Source organism: Panicum virgatum, chromosome 4K (assembly GCF_016808335.1).
Source record: "Panicum virgatum strain AP13 chromosome 4K, P.virgatum_v5, whole genome shotgun sequence".
Taxonomy (NCBI): domain Eukaryota; kingdom Viridiplantae; phylum Streptophyta; class Magnoliopsida; order Poales; family Poaceae; genus Panicum; species Panicum virgatum.
The window spans coordinates 27,153,513-27,170,380 of NC_053139.1; the positions used below are offsets into that span (position 1 = coordinate 27,153,513).

General features: G+C 46.5%; 1 protein-coding gene across 2 annotated transcripts; it reads right to left on the minus strand.

The window, feature by feature from the left end:
• Positions 1–9,854: 9,854 nt before the first annotated feature.
• LOC120703582 (mediator of RNA polymerase II transcription subunit 6-like) lies at positions 9,855–16,273 on the minus strand. 2 transcript variants are annotated; one of them, XM_039987701.1, is made up of 6 exons: positions 15,862–16,273; positions 15,600–15,774; positions 15,318–15,387; positions 10,587–10,696; positions 10,115–10,321; positions 9,855–10,084 (listed from the first exon to the last, which is right to left on the minus strand). In XM_039987701.1, the coding sequence occupies exons 1-5, from the start codon at positions 16,116–16,118 to the stop codon at positions 10,163–10,165; spliced, it is 771 nt and encodes a 256-aa protein (XP_039843635.1). In that variant the 5' UTR covers positions 16,119–16,273; the 3' UTR covers positions 9,855–10,084; positions 10,115–10,162. The 2 variants fall into 2 exon arrangements, with proteins under 2 accessions (XP_039843635.1, XP_039843634.1); XM_039987700.1 differs by having other exon boundaries at positions 9,859–10,321.
• Between the last annotated feature and the right edge of the window lie 595 nt (positions 16,274–16,868).

Below are 16,868 nucleotides of genomic sequence, written 5' to 3' on the forward strand. Positions count from 1 at the left end.
TATCGACAGGCACGTCGCCCTCGACTGAAAGAATATATAGAGCCAGGAAAATGTAAGCACCGATATTAAGTCAAGACACTTCAACTAGATAGATAGATTCTATCATAAGTAAACAACTGAGCTATGCTCAATTCGTTTAGTCTGGTCATGATAACATTAATCATCAAAACCAAATGAAGGGCCCACGTACTCTATTTTTAATTACCACTTGCCCACTATCAATTAAGAAGTTGCCCACTATCAATTAAGAATCCGTAGTGATGTTTTTTTGTGTGTGTAGTGTAGTATGAGGATATTGGCTCTAGGAGGATATGGTACACGGTAGCGGTTCTGAGCAATTATAATTACTAGGTGATTCCCCACGTGTTGCTGTAGGATTTGAAGGAGCTTTCCAATAAACTGTGAACAAAAGATGTAATAATAGATCAAACAGTATGGAGAGCATGTAGCATTACAAAGAAAGCACTTAGATCGATTTATTGAAAAACATGAAATGGTAGATTTTTCTAATAAAGAAAAAAATTCATGGGGCTAATTAACACATGAAGAAAATTAATACAAAATAGAATTGATATTCACATAGAATAGATAAAGATATTTACATAAAAAAGATAAATATTGCTTATGACACTGTGGTAGTTTTGGCTTAATTAGAGATGTAATCATAATGGTAGCTGACACACATGCATCAACATTCATCTTATGGAATAAACCATTTAATAATTAAATCAAATAAAAAAATCAATGTGGTTGTTTAGTTGCTCGTATAAACGATGCACCTATAGAGATTATGTTGAAAGCCATGTGAGCGATCTCTTGGATGAAGAGAACAGAATTTTTAGTTACTCTTTAGTTAATTAATGAATGGAGAAGGAAGAAACCAAAGACACCCATCTAATGGATAGAAGATGAGTACGAAGTTAATCGGACGGTTAGAATAATCAAGGTGACGTGACTGATTGAGATAAGAGAGAAATAACAATAAATGCTTTGTGGATTGCTTCTATATAATATATATAGATTAGTGTCTGTGTGTGTATGAGCATTTACGGCTTCGACTGTGTTTTGTTAAAAGAAACTAATTAGCAGTAACAACGGGAGAGACATGAGATTAGGAAAGCGGTGGTTTTGAGGCAAGGTAGTGCTGCGAGGAGCAATGTTGGAGCAGCGGGTGAGGAGCATGGGTTGATAGTTAAGTTCAAACTGTACTTACACTACTACAAAGCATAGATATTGTAACAGACTCTTGTAACACATACACCAAAATGTTACAGAGAAGTTTCAGAGTAACACAAAACTAAGTGTTACAGGCATAGCAGGTAACACAAAACGTTTGGTTTGTAAAGTTGTGTTACAAACTAAGATTATAGTAACACAAAATTATTGTTACACCTAAGGTGTTACAAAACGGTAGTATATTGTAACACAAAACTGAAAAGATGTAAAATGTGTCATGAGACATTTCTTATATAGTAACACAAAATAATGATACATCTATAGTGTTACAAGGAAACATGCATATCTTACCTCCGTCTTTCTAGCTAATATCACAAGGGTAAGCACATATGGAAATATTTTTCATTAATAATAATAAAGACTAGCTACTATGACTACAAGAACCTTGATCAATGCGACCAACTCATATAGTTCATATTATCCAACTTTCACTCGTATATATCTATGCTTACTGCTAAGCCAGCATGTGTAAGGGTATACCGCTGAGCCAGCATGTGTAAGGGTATTAATATTGACATAGTTATGTGTCAGCCCCATTGTCAAACAAAAAATAGCAAAAACTGGTAAAACAAAATAGAAGAAGATATTTGTTATTGGTGGAACCATTCACCTACATACCTATGTTTTAAATATTTTATTCAAATTTGTTCCTATGAATTATAATTAAAATTGTTCTGATAATCGATCGGTCCTGAAAGTATTTATTTTTCATTCAATAGCTCAACGATAAACACATCTTAGTCTTATCACCACATATCATTTTTAATTAAGTAAATACAATAACCATAACAGTATAACACTATGATGGAAACTAAAAGAAGTTTGTAAAATCTCTAATTACTTCTAAAGTTCTAATGGGTCAGCCAACAAAAACTAATCTACTCTCTCCATCTGTCCTCTGTCAAAACAACAAACTCACGTCAAATCCATTGCCCCACTCGCGGAAACAAAACCATCGCAGAAACCGCCGCCTCCAGTCCACCCTCGCCATCCCCAACGCCTCCCAGTCCGATCTCGCCGTCCTCCGGCGGACTCTGCAGTGCCGGGGATCATCACCCCGTGCCACCTCCCAGTCGGCCCTCGCCGTCCTCCTGGCTGCTGCTGCTGCTCGCCTTATTCCCCTAGTGTTCATTACACCGCCGCCTCCCAACCTGCGACTCTGTATTCATGCCGCGATTGGAGATCGGAGAGAAACCGCTTGCCATTGGGCTCCCCGGTCTCCGCACCATCTGCAAGGGGAGATCGCGAATCGTGACAATTCCACCTCCTCTCACCATCGCCGGCCCTTTCTGCGCCTGACGATGTCGCCGCCCAGCACTCCTGTCGTCCCTCGCTGCAGCATGATCCTCTGCATGGTCTCAGATTCCTGCAGTTGCGGGCCAAGACAAGGGGAACCAGGCCAAGAAATAAGTACGTGAGATCCCCTCTCATCTCACACAACTATTTTTTATGGCACGTTACCTTTTTTTCAGTACCAACTATTCACGGTGCCGGAGTGCTCTTATGATCAATTGTTTTGTGTTTTCAATTGGGACATGCTGATCACGAAAAGCCGAAAAGCCCTCGAGAGGGCACACACATACAGAATGAATTAACTGGCACAGCTGAAACATAATTAGATTAGAAAGATTATTAATTCAGTATGTAGGAAGAATTATTAACTCCTCCACTCTTTCATTAGGGGTACACACAACGCTGGACTTTGCAGCTAATAGATTCAAATTGCTGGGGGAATTAATTTTTTTACAAATTGAAATCTTAGTGCCAATAAAATTAACAGAACTGATGACCAGAAAGACGGTGATAATGATGTTAATGGTTGTGAGAACCGCCCAATTTGCACTCGGTTTAAGTGAAAATTATTGATTAATCCATTAAGATGAGAGTTTACACGTGTCCGCCTCTCGACACGCCACGTGTTAATCCACATCTTAGAGGCACTTAATCAACACAATTCATCTAAAACGATCGCAAATTTGGTAGTCCCGGTATGTGCTCTAACATACACCCAGGATCCAGCATATGCACATACCATTTACAATCAGATACATCACCACATAACCACAAAGACCAGTTTTACATTACCAAAGTTCATACATGTTAGATATAGGAGGGTTCAAACTATCTCCCATTACAAGCCTTGGGCTCACGAAAACCATATTAAATAGAACTTAGAATTTATTATATTTACATGTTCTCACGAAGTTCGGTTACGAAAAAAACTATTAAGATAATGGTGTCTTGCTCAAGGACACCATCACAGCCACAACGACCTACTCCTCCTCCGCATTTGGGTCAGCGGGGTAGAAGTGGCCGAACACCACTCCCGGTTCACCTGCAACTAGGTTTAGAAAGCAATCTGAGTACAAAAGGTACTCGCAAGACTTACGCGATTAAAAAAAACAAGGATTATGCAAGGCTCAATTGAAAGCTTTAGGGTTAAGTAATTATTGCATAGCAAGAGTTCTCTAAACTATCACCTAGCAAGATTAATTATTCTTGCCCAAACCCTAAAAGTTTTAGTTGCTTAAGAGCATAATGTATGAATGATTATAAAGGTGGCAAGAACCACTCCAACATATCCGAAACTCTCTACGACGAATTCGACGAACCAAGAGCTTGCTCATATCCGAAAGCGCGGCAATTCGAATTGATTAAAACATTGCAAGGGTGTACTACTTTACCCACACGATGCAAGGACCATGCAACTCATCCAACTGGCCAAAGTTGGATAATGGGGTACTCGCGTCAACCGTTCCCAACAAGGCTCGATCATTGAACTTCACACCTAGCTTACGCGTAGAGTAACTTAGGTCCATCGGGGACACCTTTAAACTTTCCTACACATAGGTCCACCGGGGACACCCCTAAGCCTCCCTGCATAGCCCTTGGCCACGTATCTAGGACTGCACATCAATGATCAAGTCAAAGAAGGTAATTGGCTCATCCGTACCATTATTTGGATATGTGGTAGCACGAAAAGGTGCTCAAAGTTGATGGAATCCACGGACGGTCCTTAAACGATCCAAGCGGACTATGCCCATGTGACAACATTCTCGAGGCTTTACCATTCCGCTCGAATCTCGGTACTACTACTCCAACAGAACCCCAACTACTCAAGTGTGATCAAGGATAACCAGCAGGTGTGATGTGCCAAAATAACCTTTCTAGTGAGCAAAAGGAGTACTCTAAGCAGAACTAAGCATCTAGTCAGGTTAAGTAATTAATTGCCTAACAAGTGACAAGGACATGGATAACAATTCAAGGAAGGGCAATGCATGGAATTAGGTACAAGAATGCAATACATACATAATATATACCCCAACATTACCCGGTGAGATAACTAACTAATTCAGATTAAATAGGATCAAGGAATCTTACTTAGCTGCTTGCCTTGGTTAACTTCGGGCTCGACCACGAACTGGACTCCGGGTTCAGGCTCAACGGGCTTGGTGGGCTCCACGAATTCGACCTCCGGCGATTCAGTCACTATAATGCATGAAGTGATGTGTATGCATTAGAATGATGCCATGGATTATGCAAGAGGATATGGCATGAAGAATGAATGGCACAAAATGCGATGATACACCACGTAAACACATGCGACGACAAACGGTCGCTATAGCAAACGCGAACGAGGAAGCTAGAGCAAGAATTAAGAAATGAACATACACCACAAGCATAAATCATAAATTAAATTGAACTGGTAGAGGATATCACAAGGAACTCATGAAAATTGGTTTTGCAGCAAAAGCATTTTCCTATAATTAATCATCAATATATCAATTTTCAGCTACTCTAAACAAGATAAATCATAAAAGGCATGCAAACTTAACTAAACAAATTCAAGAAAATTATCATAGCTACTAGGAATGAATACAAAGCTAACAAAACTAGTTTCACCATTTTTTCACTTTCCAGCCAAAAGTTCTACATTAAACCATTTTTGTATAGAGCATACGAAATCACACTAAAACCTTAACAAAAAGCAAAGAAACACAAGAGCAAGTTGCACCACTAGAAATTACACTTCACAAGTAGTCTAGTAAAATTTGGTTTGGCATTTTTAGAGTAATATACAAATAACTATGCATTAAACTCACTTTTGAAAGATAAAACTATAAATAAATCTACAGCAAAGTAACATACAAAATAATATTTTTTGACTAGATCTAAGCTAGTGGAATCCAACAAAACAAGTTTCGTATTTTTCCGAGGTCTGTACGATTTTCTATGCAATTTACAATATCACAGCACAATTCAACGAACCCTAAACGCTAGATCCACCCACAGCCGGCCAGCCCAGAGGCCGACAGGTGGGCCCCATGGGCAGACACCCCACCCAGGCCAGGTCAAGGCAAGGCCGTGCTTGATCGCGGCGTGGGCGCGGTGCGACGCGACGCGGGGCGCGCGCGTACGCCAGCGTCGACGCGGGGCCGGAGCGGCCCAGGGGGCGCGCGCACGGCACGTCCCAGGGGGCGGTGAGGCTCACCGGCAAGAGCATGGGCGGAAAGGAGCGACGATGGGGCGGCGCAACGACGAACAGCGGCGGCGGGCAGAGGCGCTCGCCGGTGGCCCTGCAGGGAGGGGGAGGGGGCCGGGTAAGGAGGGAAATTGAGCGAGGAGAAGGAGGAGATGCTCCACAAGTGAGGAATCGAGGGGAGATTCACTGGAGATGACGAATCGAGGCCGGCAGCGGAGCTCCTCGCGGCGGCGTCAATGGCGGCCAGGCCGGTACAGGGTCGATTTCGGCTGGGGTTGGGCTCAATCAAGTCCGGTGAGGGGAAGGGGAGGTGGAGGACAAGGCGGGGCAGCCCCTGGCGCGCGGAATCGGGGGATGGCAGCTGGAGTTGGTCGGCACGGCGTCGGGGGCGGTGACGGGGCAGCTCTGCTCGGCTCGTGCACGAGGAAGAAGAGGAGGAAAAGGGGAACACGCCAGAGGGGAGGATAAGGCCGGCGATGACGGCTGCGGATAAGGACACGCGCGCGGAACGAGGATTGCCGACGCGTGTTACAAGGATGGATGCCGGCGAAGCCGACACACGGCACGCCGCGATGCGTGCCCTGCACGCCGATGCAGAGCAGCGGCGGACAGTCCGCTGCCCAAATTTGGGGTCTTGACAATGGTGACCAAGGGTGCGTGTGGATCTTTAGCAGGGTCTAGCTCTAGCTTACTTTAATTGGCCAAACTAGCTCATTGGATCTAGGCAAGGCTTGCACGTTTGTGGTGTTTGGTGAACTACTTGCTTCTGAACATTACTTAGCTAAATCATTGAAGAAGATATACTAGTCATCATATGTTTAATTTATTCAAGATTAATGTTGCCCAATTCTACCACTTTATAAATGCAATTACATTTCTCTTTTTTCAGTTTGATGAACATAAAAGGAATTCAAGTGGAGGTAGAATAACAGCAAAAAAAAAAAGCTAGGTAAGAAAGGTATTTTTCATTCATTGTAGTATATTTTTACCTTCTATTATTCCATATTTCATTTACGATGGTAAGGATCAACAAGTAGTGCCAACAGCAACTATAATCATCACAAAAGCCAGAGGCGTTCAAAGCATATGCAACCTCCAATTAAGATGGATGACCATTATAGTAATTATTCTAACTTCATGATCTTAACATTACGAATGCTTGTTTGTTGTTTAGTGATGGTGTCAATTAAAGTGGGTTGAGTCGATAACTCAAGGCTGCTTCATATTGAGGTCTAGTCCAAAACCAACAGTTGGTGTGGGGTCATCTAAACCAATTTCTAGAAAGTGCATATCATCCTATTGCAAAAGATGAACTATCAGTAAGGCCCATGACCAGCTACAACATCACGGGTGATGTCGATGCCAAAGGAGTACCAATTGATTGGCCTTTGAATTATATTTGTTAAAACAATATTTATATTTTTTCTTTAGCATATATGGATAGTATAATATTTAATGTTACAACTTGCTTTCTCTATGCAGATTTCAGTGACTGAATTCTTATATTGATGCGTACATGAATGGATACAGAAGTATTGAAGTTCAAGAATACTAGATATATTTACATTTTGCTTTCCAGTAGTGTAGACATGTAATGTTCACTGCAATGTACATGTGCTGTTTAGAATCATAATGTTATGTATATATACACTCACGTGATGTGAACATGTACTACAATTGAAACTTTCCTACAATCAATGCAAGGTTATATGGTTTTTGAAATATTTGGTTGGTGCAATATGTTGTGTTTACTTTGAAATTCCGTGTCAACATTATAGGCCACATGCAAGTGTAAAATAAATATTTATTTTAAATTTTGAATGTGTTACAAAAGATAAGATATGTGTTACAGACCATATGTTCCTTTGTTCTAAACTATATGTTTTACCATAAGGTGAAAGTGTTACTAGAGCTAACAAAACATGTTACAAACACAATCATTGTAACACTTGATAAATGATCCAATAAATAAGTAATTGTGTTACAAAATTGTAACACTTTTTTGGATGTAAAAGAATATATATCTTGTGTTCTAATAGATCAGACTATAGTAACATTAGAAATAGTAACACTAACAAGATGTGTTACTAGGAGACGCAATAACACTTTTATTGATCTATAGTAACACAAGTTGGTGTTACTGCATCCATATTCTGTAGTAGTGTTAGTTGGTTAGGATTAGACATGGCTTGGGTCTTAATTGGGTAGGAATTAGACATGGCTAGGTTCATAATTGGGTAGGATTGGACATACTCCCTCCATTTCAAATTTGTATGTTGTTTGACTTTTTTAACTCTAAATTTGACCACTCATTTTATTTAAAAAATTTGGTATAAACATAGTTAAATTTAAATTATTCTTGAAGAATTTGTATTGATAAAGCAAGCCACAACAAAATAAGTGATATTTTGCACAAATTTTTAAATAAAATGAGTGGTCAAATTTAGGGTTAAAAAAGTCAAACGATCTATAATTTGTAACAGGAGTAATGGCTAATGGGTGCCAGTTCTCGATCTAATAACTGAATAGCGTAAGAAAATGAGTAGAAACTAGAAACCTTCTCATCACTTAAACTGTATACAAAACCTGTTCTCTTTTTTAAAGCTCCTCCCTGAAGGCATTCACTGTATCATTGTGATTCTAACATACTGCACTGTCCGTGCAATAGCTAATAAGCTAAACCTGTCCCTTTTTCATGGAAAAGCTAAACCTGTCCTTGATTACACTAGGATCTCGAAATGTCAAGATAAAAAACAAACGCCAAAACGGGCCGTGCTGCCGTGAGCATGCATGCATGAAACCAACCCGTATCTGGTATCTCCGCGGGTAGCTTTTGCCATCCTAGCTTAGCAACCCTTATGCTGCCTAGATGGAAACCACCAGAGGAAGGTTGGATCAAATGTAATTCTGATGGTGCCTTTTACTCGGATGGAAGTGGTGCAACAGGAGCTGTTCTATGCGACCACCATGGCTGCTTTAAGGGAGGGTCGGCGAGATGGTACGCTACTTGCATGGAGGCGCTAGCTTGCAGGGATGGTTTGAGTTTAGCGAAGAAATTTAGGTACATGTAGGTTAAAAGTACAACAGTGTATTCTATTGGAGAATGCTTATATTCTAAAGAAAATCTCAGGATAACGTCAGCAAATAGATACACGGGGTCAGACATTATATGCAGATACACTCCAATCAGGATTTTAACTCAAATAACTAACGGTAACAACGTCATTCGCATCAGCTGAAAGTGGAAGTTGCAGATGGCAATCGGCTATCAGGTCATATGACTTACAAACCACATACGCATGAGTTGGCCAGCCATGGCGCCTTGGCGCATCTGCAAAAGGGGAAAACTATAGCCACCTCATGAAGTCATAAAGATATCTGTGGAAACAAGTCAACAACAACAGTATAACACCGGATCGAATGCCATTGGCTAATCTACAGTCTAACCCATAAGCGTACAGAAATAAGAGGCCCCCTTTGGCAGGGCTCTATCACCGGCTCCAAAACCAGCTTCACCCGGAGCCCTGCCAAATGGGGTGCTCCACGGCCAGCTCCAGCTCCAAGTCCCTAAAATCCCGGTGACTGGAGCACTTCGGGCGAGGCGGAGCCACAAAAACGTGGCTCCGGCCGACTCCGAGCAGCTCCTCGGCACCTTTTCCAGCCCTGCCCCCGGGTGGGACTCGCCGGGGTGGCCGTGCTCGACGAGCGCAGACTGCGGGCGGCAACCGCGGCAGAGGAGGGCAGTCGGTGGGAGATGGGCGGCGAGCCGGTGGGAGCTCGCGGCAGCAGCCGGTGGGAGCTCGCGGCGGCGGCCATCCGCCTCCTCGTGGGCGGCGCCAGGCATCTCCCTCCTCGCGCGCCCCACCGGCCTCAACCAACATCGCCACGCCGCTGCTCCTCGGCGGAGCTCCAGGCAGCCTGCAGGCAGGAGCAGCAGCGACGGAGCAGCTCGCAGGCAGAAGCAGCAGCGGCAGAGCAGCAACTCACAGGCAGACGCAGCGCTGGCAGGCGCCGTGCAGCCCGCAGGCAGGGGCAACTGCGGCCGTGAGGATGCCCCTTGAATGGATAAGGAGAGAGAATGGGAGGGGAAAAGAAAAGAAATAGGAAGAAAAATAAAGAAAAACATAAAAAGAAAAAAGAAAAATATAGGGAAGGGTAGTTTAGATATTTTACAACTTCAATCCAATAAGTGAAGCCGTTTTGCCAAACGTTTTCTAAAATGACTTCAACTCCACCAAAAAAGCCGCTCCACTAAAGGAGTCGGAGTCGGAGCTGTTTTTGAAGGAGCCGGAGCTCTGCCAAACAGGCCTAGAGTATCCTGTAAGGGGGTTAGTTCTGTCATTCGCCCTTAAATAACCATGATGACTGAATTCAAAGTCCACATCTGCGACTTTAAAGCATACAGGCAGTTCTTGAGTCAGCTGTATTAAAGCTACAGATCATTCATTGGAATCTTGGTCTTTTTGCGGGGCCTTGATCAATGATAGGGTCAAGTTGAGGCGGTGCCTCTGATGCAAGTACATCATCTGGTGCTTTCTCTTGTTCTGCTGATGGCGGAACATAGCCCTCAGGATAAGGTGGAGGGGGAGGGGCAGCGCCTATCTGCAAAGAAAACGTGTCCGAATTTTTAAAATATAATTAATCAACAAGGGAATAGATAGCAGTTCAACAGGATCAACAATTACCCTACAATTTGAAGTCAGAAGTTAGCCAAGGAGGAATATCTATACAACATTTACTCTTTTGTCTATTTACTGTTATCATCTGTACCAAGTGACCATGTAACAGAAGGCATTTCGCCCCTGAACCACAATCCCACATAACACGTTAAGTTATTAATAACCGCAGAAAAAAAAGAAACAATTACCTTCCGTTTCAAGGATGAGAGGATATGATCAATTCTTTTAAGTTCCTTCAGGTCGATTGCTTCCTTTTGTGTCTTTGATTCAGAGGCTGCTGCATCAGACTCGGTTTCCACTGCAATGTACAAAACAGACATTCACAGTGACACTTTTTTCAAAGTGGAGCAACATGTGGTTTATGAATAACTCAGCAACTATTCATGCAACTATCACTACCAAGCATGACCAACGGGTCAAGATAAAGAAACTTTTGCATCAAAACTAAGTTGCACATGTAGGAGAGAATAATTGATGTATTCCTCCAAACCCTAGAAGTGTGGGATATATAGTTCCTATACATGAGCCTCTAGATGAGCCTCTATACATGGGCTCATATATACACCAACACCCCCCGCAGTCTGAACTACCGGCGCAGCGGTGTTCAAGGCTGGACAACAAGAAAGCCAACACCCCCCGCAGTCTGAACTACCGTCGCAGCGGTATTCAAGACTGGACAAGAAGAAAATACAAATGAATAACTCAGCAACTATTATGACCAACGGGTCAAGATAAAAGAAACTTTTGCATCAAAACTAAGTTGCACCTGTAGGAGAGAATAATGGATGTATTTCTCCAAACCCTAGAAGGGTGAGATATATAGTTTCTATACATAGGCTCACATATACACCATCACCCCCCCTCCCCCCGCAGTCTGAACTACCGGCGCAGCGGTGTTCAAGACTGGACAACAAGAAAGCCAACACCCCCCGCAGTCTGAACTCACCAAGTGGACGCCGGGAAGCCGAATCCTTCACAGTAAGACCAGAAGAGTCAAATTCAATGGAGCAAGAGTTATCAGCAGTAAACTGGCGAATGGAAAGAAAGTTGTGAACCATCTGAGGAGCAACAAGGACATTAGAAAGGCGAAAAGAACAAGGAGCAGAACCCACGGCGGTGACAGAAAGGCAAGACCCATCACCAACCATGATGGAAGAGGGACGAGAGGAGTGTGGGGGTCGGACAGAAGAGAGGATACCGGCATCAGGGGTGGTATGGAAGGAGGCACCCGGGTCGGCGATCCACTCGGTGCAGACCGGCGGCGTCAGTCCCATGGTGCTGAAGGACTGCGTCAGAGCGGCCTGGTCCCACCATCCAGGCCAGGTCGGCTGCTGGCTGGACTAAGCGGGCGGGGTCTAGGACGGCGCGACGAGGGGAGCAGCACCGGTGAACATGGCCGCCGGCTGGAGCTTGAGGACGAGCCCCCCCCGGACCCTGGAGCGGCCACATCGAGATGCGCCCTGACCATGGGTTGATGAAGGATGGCCAGAGCGTACCTCCAGGGGCAGGAGCGGGAGCCGGAGCTAGAGTCGGCGCGCCCCCGACGGCCCCCACCGGCACCGGAACCCCCAGAAGCAGAAGCAGGGCCACCAGTGCCACCACCACCCCGTCCCCCCCCCCCCCGACGACGTCCACGGCCCCCTACCTCCGGTCTGCCCGGCGGGAGCAGCACCAAGGAGCGAGGTGGCAGGAGCGGCGGAGGAGGCCGGTGGAGCATCGACGAGCGCGGTGGGGGTGGGCGAGGACGATCCGGGCGCGAGACTCCTGGTGATCTCCTCGAGGGCGAGGTCGTCCCGGACCTGCAGGAAGGAGGGGAAGGGCCTCTGGTGGGTGATCCAGGTCTTCAGGTGGTCATAGGTGCTGCTCAGACACCACAGGACATTGAGCACAAGACCCGATCGGACACCCGAAGTCGTGAAGAGCATCGGCCATGCCCTTCATCCTCCGACAGAACTCACCAACGGAGAGGTCCCCCTGCACGAAGGTGCGGAAGGTGGCGTCGAGCCGGAGGGCGCGGAACTCGGCGTTGCCGAGGAACTGCCCCTCGAGCGCCACCCAGGCCTATCGCGCGGTGCCGCCGTGGGTCCTGACGAGGTCCTGGAGATCTAGGGAGATGGTCCCGAAGATCCTGGACATGGCGACGCTGTCGAGGCGCAGCCACACCACGTCCCGCGCCTTAATCGGCGTGTCGGGGAGGACGTGGTCGTCGAGGGCGTAGCGGCGAAGGGCGAGCAGAACCTGGTCCCGCCAGCGTCCGTAAGAGGAGGACGTGGGGTCGAGAAGGACGGTGACCAGGGCCCTGATGTTCTGGACGCCGGCGGCCTGGAGGTGGAGCTGGGCGACCATGAGGTCGGTCGGGTCGTGTCGGGGTCCAGATCCAGGGGGCGGGGCCTGGTGGGAGGAGGTGCCGTGCTCGGGGTCGACGGGCAGCTGGCCGGAGACACGGAGGAAGTGCTCCGCCTCGGCGACCCGGAGAGCAAGGGTGTCGGCCGTGGCGCGCTCGCGCTCCCAAGCGATGGCAGCCACGCGGACCCGCTCCTGGGCCGCCGAAGCCTCCGACTTGGCGGCGAGGAGGGCCGCAACGAGAGCGGTGTCAGCCTGCTGCCCACGTAGGGCGGCGGCGGCGAGCGGCGCATCCGCAGAAAACATCCCGAGCCCAGACCAAGCGGGATCGGAAGCGGCGTCGGCGGCGGGCTGCTGGCCGGTAGCGACGGCGGCGCGGTGGGCGGCGGCGGCGGCGTCGGGCAGCTACAGGGGCCTCTGCACATGCACGGGCGGCACGGGGGGCCCCTGCACAAGCTGTAGGGGGACCTCGGTCGTGGCGGCGGCGCCTGCAGCCCCGGCAGCGCCCACGGCGGCAGTGCCCGCAGCGGCGTCCGGCACGGGGTCCAGGACGGCCAGGGCGGCAGCCGGGGCGCGCTGGGGGCCAGCGGCCGGAGCAGATCCGGCAGCGCCCGCGGCTTCTAGGGCGCGCCACGGGCCGGCGGTGGCTGGGGCGCACCAGGGGCCGGCGGCCGGAGCAAATCCGGCGGCGCCCGCAGGAGAGATCCAGCCAGCGGCGGCGCCTGAAGCAGAGGAGATCGAGCCGGCGGTGGCGCCCGAAGCAGCGGAAGAGAAGGGAGGGAAGGACGAGAGGGAAGGGGGGAGGAAGGGGCGGCTCCGGCGGCCGGCCATCTCGCCGACGGCGGCGGCGGCGGCGGCAGCTGAGGGTGGAGAGGGAGAGGGAAACCTAAGCTAATGATACTATGTAGGAGAGAATAATGGATGTATTCCTCCAAACCCTATAAGGGTGGGATATATAGTTCCTATACATGGGTCTCTAGATGAGCCTCTATACATGGGCTCACATATACACCAACAACACCCACTATTTTGTTTCTGTTTTCAGCTCCAATAGCCAAGCCAAGAGGAATTATAAAAATGGCCAAGCCAAGCACTAATAAGCAAATAGACCAAGTTAACAATTGAGTTCCAGACTACCGCTAAAGATTGCAAAAGCCTGTATCAAACTATTAAAATACTCTTCTTCACGAGGGGGAAAAATACAAGAACTACTTTATTCACCTGTGCCATGACCCATGAACCATATAAGGACAACAACAAAACCTTTTTCCCAAGCAAGTTAGGGTTAAGCTCTGCGGTGATGCATGTGCTGCTAATGTATGCATAAGTTGCTACTGATTTCTTTGCACACTGCCAATGGCTCCGACCACGTCCACCTTGACCTCGGCTATTTCGGCACTAAGGGGCTACCATCTGCTTGACAAGCCTCTTCGGCTCCCGTTCCAGCCACAACATCTGCGGCGCTTCGATGGTTGCGACTACGGGGGGATGTCATCTATTTGGCTTATTCTCTAGTCTCATCGTTTGTGCGCTCCCGTTGTGACTGCGGGGGGTTGTTTAGAGTATATTAGGCAACTCCGGATATGGTTAGTTTAGGATTGATTGTAATCCCGGGATAACCTTCCTTATCTCTAGGAGAGGTTACTTGCCCTCCAAACCATGTACTCCTATATAATCAGCCCAAGGGCTCAAGCAATATATCGATCACATTATACGCATCCTACTTTCCTACAGGAACAACTACAGCCGCACCTACAAAAATGTTCACTACAGCCAGCACTCACTGTTCTGTACCCAGGATTCCATCTGGTGATAACAAAAATTTCAGAACTTATGCTCTTGGACCATGTTCTGTAAAGTTGGGTTCAGAGAGTTTAAGTTTTGTTGTTGAATCAAACATAGAAACTAATACTTTTAGAAGGTTAAAAGCCAACAATCGGTAACAATGAAAAGAAAACACACTGACTCAGTAACATGAAATTGACATGTAACATATTTTCTGTTGGGAAACCAGATTGTAAAACATTGGTGCAACAAAATGTGCATAGCTTGCAGCTTAAACCAATTTGGGCATCTCTAACTAATTTAACGCTCATGTTCTTTAGGAAATTACAGATTTCTGGGATTTCAATTTGATGGTGCTATCATAAAACTGGAAAGATTGAGAATGACAATTCTTTTGTAAGCTGACTACTGCTTTTGCAATTTACTAAGCTATTTTATAAATAAAAAATATCAGATGCTTAAGAATCACATGTTTCCATTTGAAAGTTAATACAGTCGTTTGCACATAATGAATCTGTTACAGATTTTTCTGTGAGTAATGGCACCAACGAATGTTTGATTCAGTTGGTAAACTATGGCACACCATGAAGAATTAGACCAGTTGATTGTTCCACGGGAGTATCTCGCTAGCGATACGAACAAAATTTTGGCCGCAATGCAATTTAAGACATCAAGTTCTTTAACCAGGAATCATATACCACCATGGCGATGAGACACTTTTACCATCAATATGTGAGAAGCAGGCAAACAGAAAAGTAATGTAAAGATCAGGTAAGGAACCAGGATCATACCATTCCCGATCTTCTCCAACTTTGAGCATGCCACAGTGAAGGCTTTTGATATATGATGCATAGCCCTACTCTGCATGTTGCAAGAATAGTTACAAGTAAATCTCGCAAGGACCAAAAATACACAATCCCATCAGCACAGCCTACTGAAAATGTCCACAGGATAAAATGCTCAGCTAACAAAAAATGTTCACAGAACATTTGATCGAATTGACAATCTAGAAAAAAAGAGAGCAGAAACTACAATCCCCTTGCAAAACATAGGAAAAAGAGGAGAGGACATACTATGCGTGAGGCGAAGACGTTGCAGAGCTGTGGCGCCTGGTAGATGGAGCCGTCAAGGATGTAGTACGCGAGCATGGCGCTTGATTTCTCGGGGCTCTCCCGCTTCTGCTTCCGGATCACGAACAGGTGCGGCTCCATCACCTCACTCAGCACGTACTCCATCCCGGTCATCTTCCTGCGACCACCGCACCACACGAATCGAACATCAAACCGAAAATCCCAACGAATCGGTGGGAGATGGGGAGCCGGGCTAGGATCATACGTGAGGTGGGACATGTCGAGGGGGTGGATTTGTCGCGAGCGGAGGGACTCGTTGTTGCAGGTGATGTCGTAGAAGGGGGAGATAGCGAAGTAGTCGAAGACGAGGTTGCGGTCGAGCGGGTAGCTGTTGAGCCACAGCTGGTCGCGGAAGCAGATCCCCGTCATGTCCGTGCCCGGCGGGGGCGGGAGCCCGCCCGCGCCGTCGGTCCCCGGGGGCGGAGGCGGCTGCCCCAGCGGGGGCAGCGGCGTCGCCGACATCGCTCCGCTCGGGGACTCCCCCTGCACCCCCCTAGTAAGCAGAAGGTGGCGGTGCCCGTGAGGCGAGTTGCGGCGGCGAGGCGGCGAGACAGGGGAGGGGATGTGGCCCAGAATTAGGGGACTAGAACAAGTGCTGCAAAATGAGCTAATTTTGAAAACCTACGTCTCATTGTGAGATCAGATGCTGACATTTAGTCATTATAGGCCAACCTACGATTATTACAAGCTATAAAAGAGACTAAAGGGTAGGTAGCCCATCCACACGCCCAGCAAATATTAAAAAGACGTAGATTTCTACAATGGGCACGCACTAGACGCTGTACAGCAACAGGATGTCAAAATGGTTGCAAGTTTTTACAGTTGAGTTCTCTGCAATACTTCGCACTTGAAAAAAAAAGAAGATTTACTTGGTTTGGCGTGTGGTATACTCCCTCAGTCATGCAAAGACAGTTCATTTGTCCCACAAAAACTATTCGTTTAGATTGTGGTAAAGTTTATATAGTTAAAATAATATCAAATACTAAGAAAGAATTTTATTGAGAAGGGCATTGAGCCAATCAAATATTTAGTTAGTTGCTATTTTTCTGGTTTCAATGCACTTGTATTTATTGAGAATCTAGAGAACCAAATAAATAGCACGGTCTTCAATCACAACTGCTATAGTTAATTAGAGGTAATACGGTTATTTTTACTACTAGTAATATGTCTGAAATTTTAAATAAACAGTTTTTAGGGGAGGGATGGAGTATT

Coding starts and splice junctions, on each gene's coding strand:
- LOC120703582 (XM_039987701.1), bottom strand. CDS start 16,118: ATGTCGGCGACGCCGCTGCCCCCGCTGGGGCAGCCGCCTCCGCCCCCG. Junction 15,775..15,861: donor CTCGACATGTCCCACCTCAC/GTATGATCCTAG, acceptor CGGTGGTCGCAG/GAAGATGACCGGGATGGAGT. Junction 10,322..10,586: donor TCTCATCCTTGAAACGGAAG/GTAATTGTTTCT, acceptor TTTTCTTTGCAG/ATAGGCGCTGCCCCTCCCCC.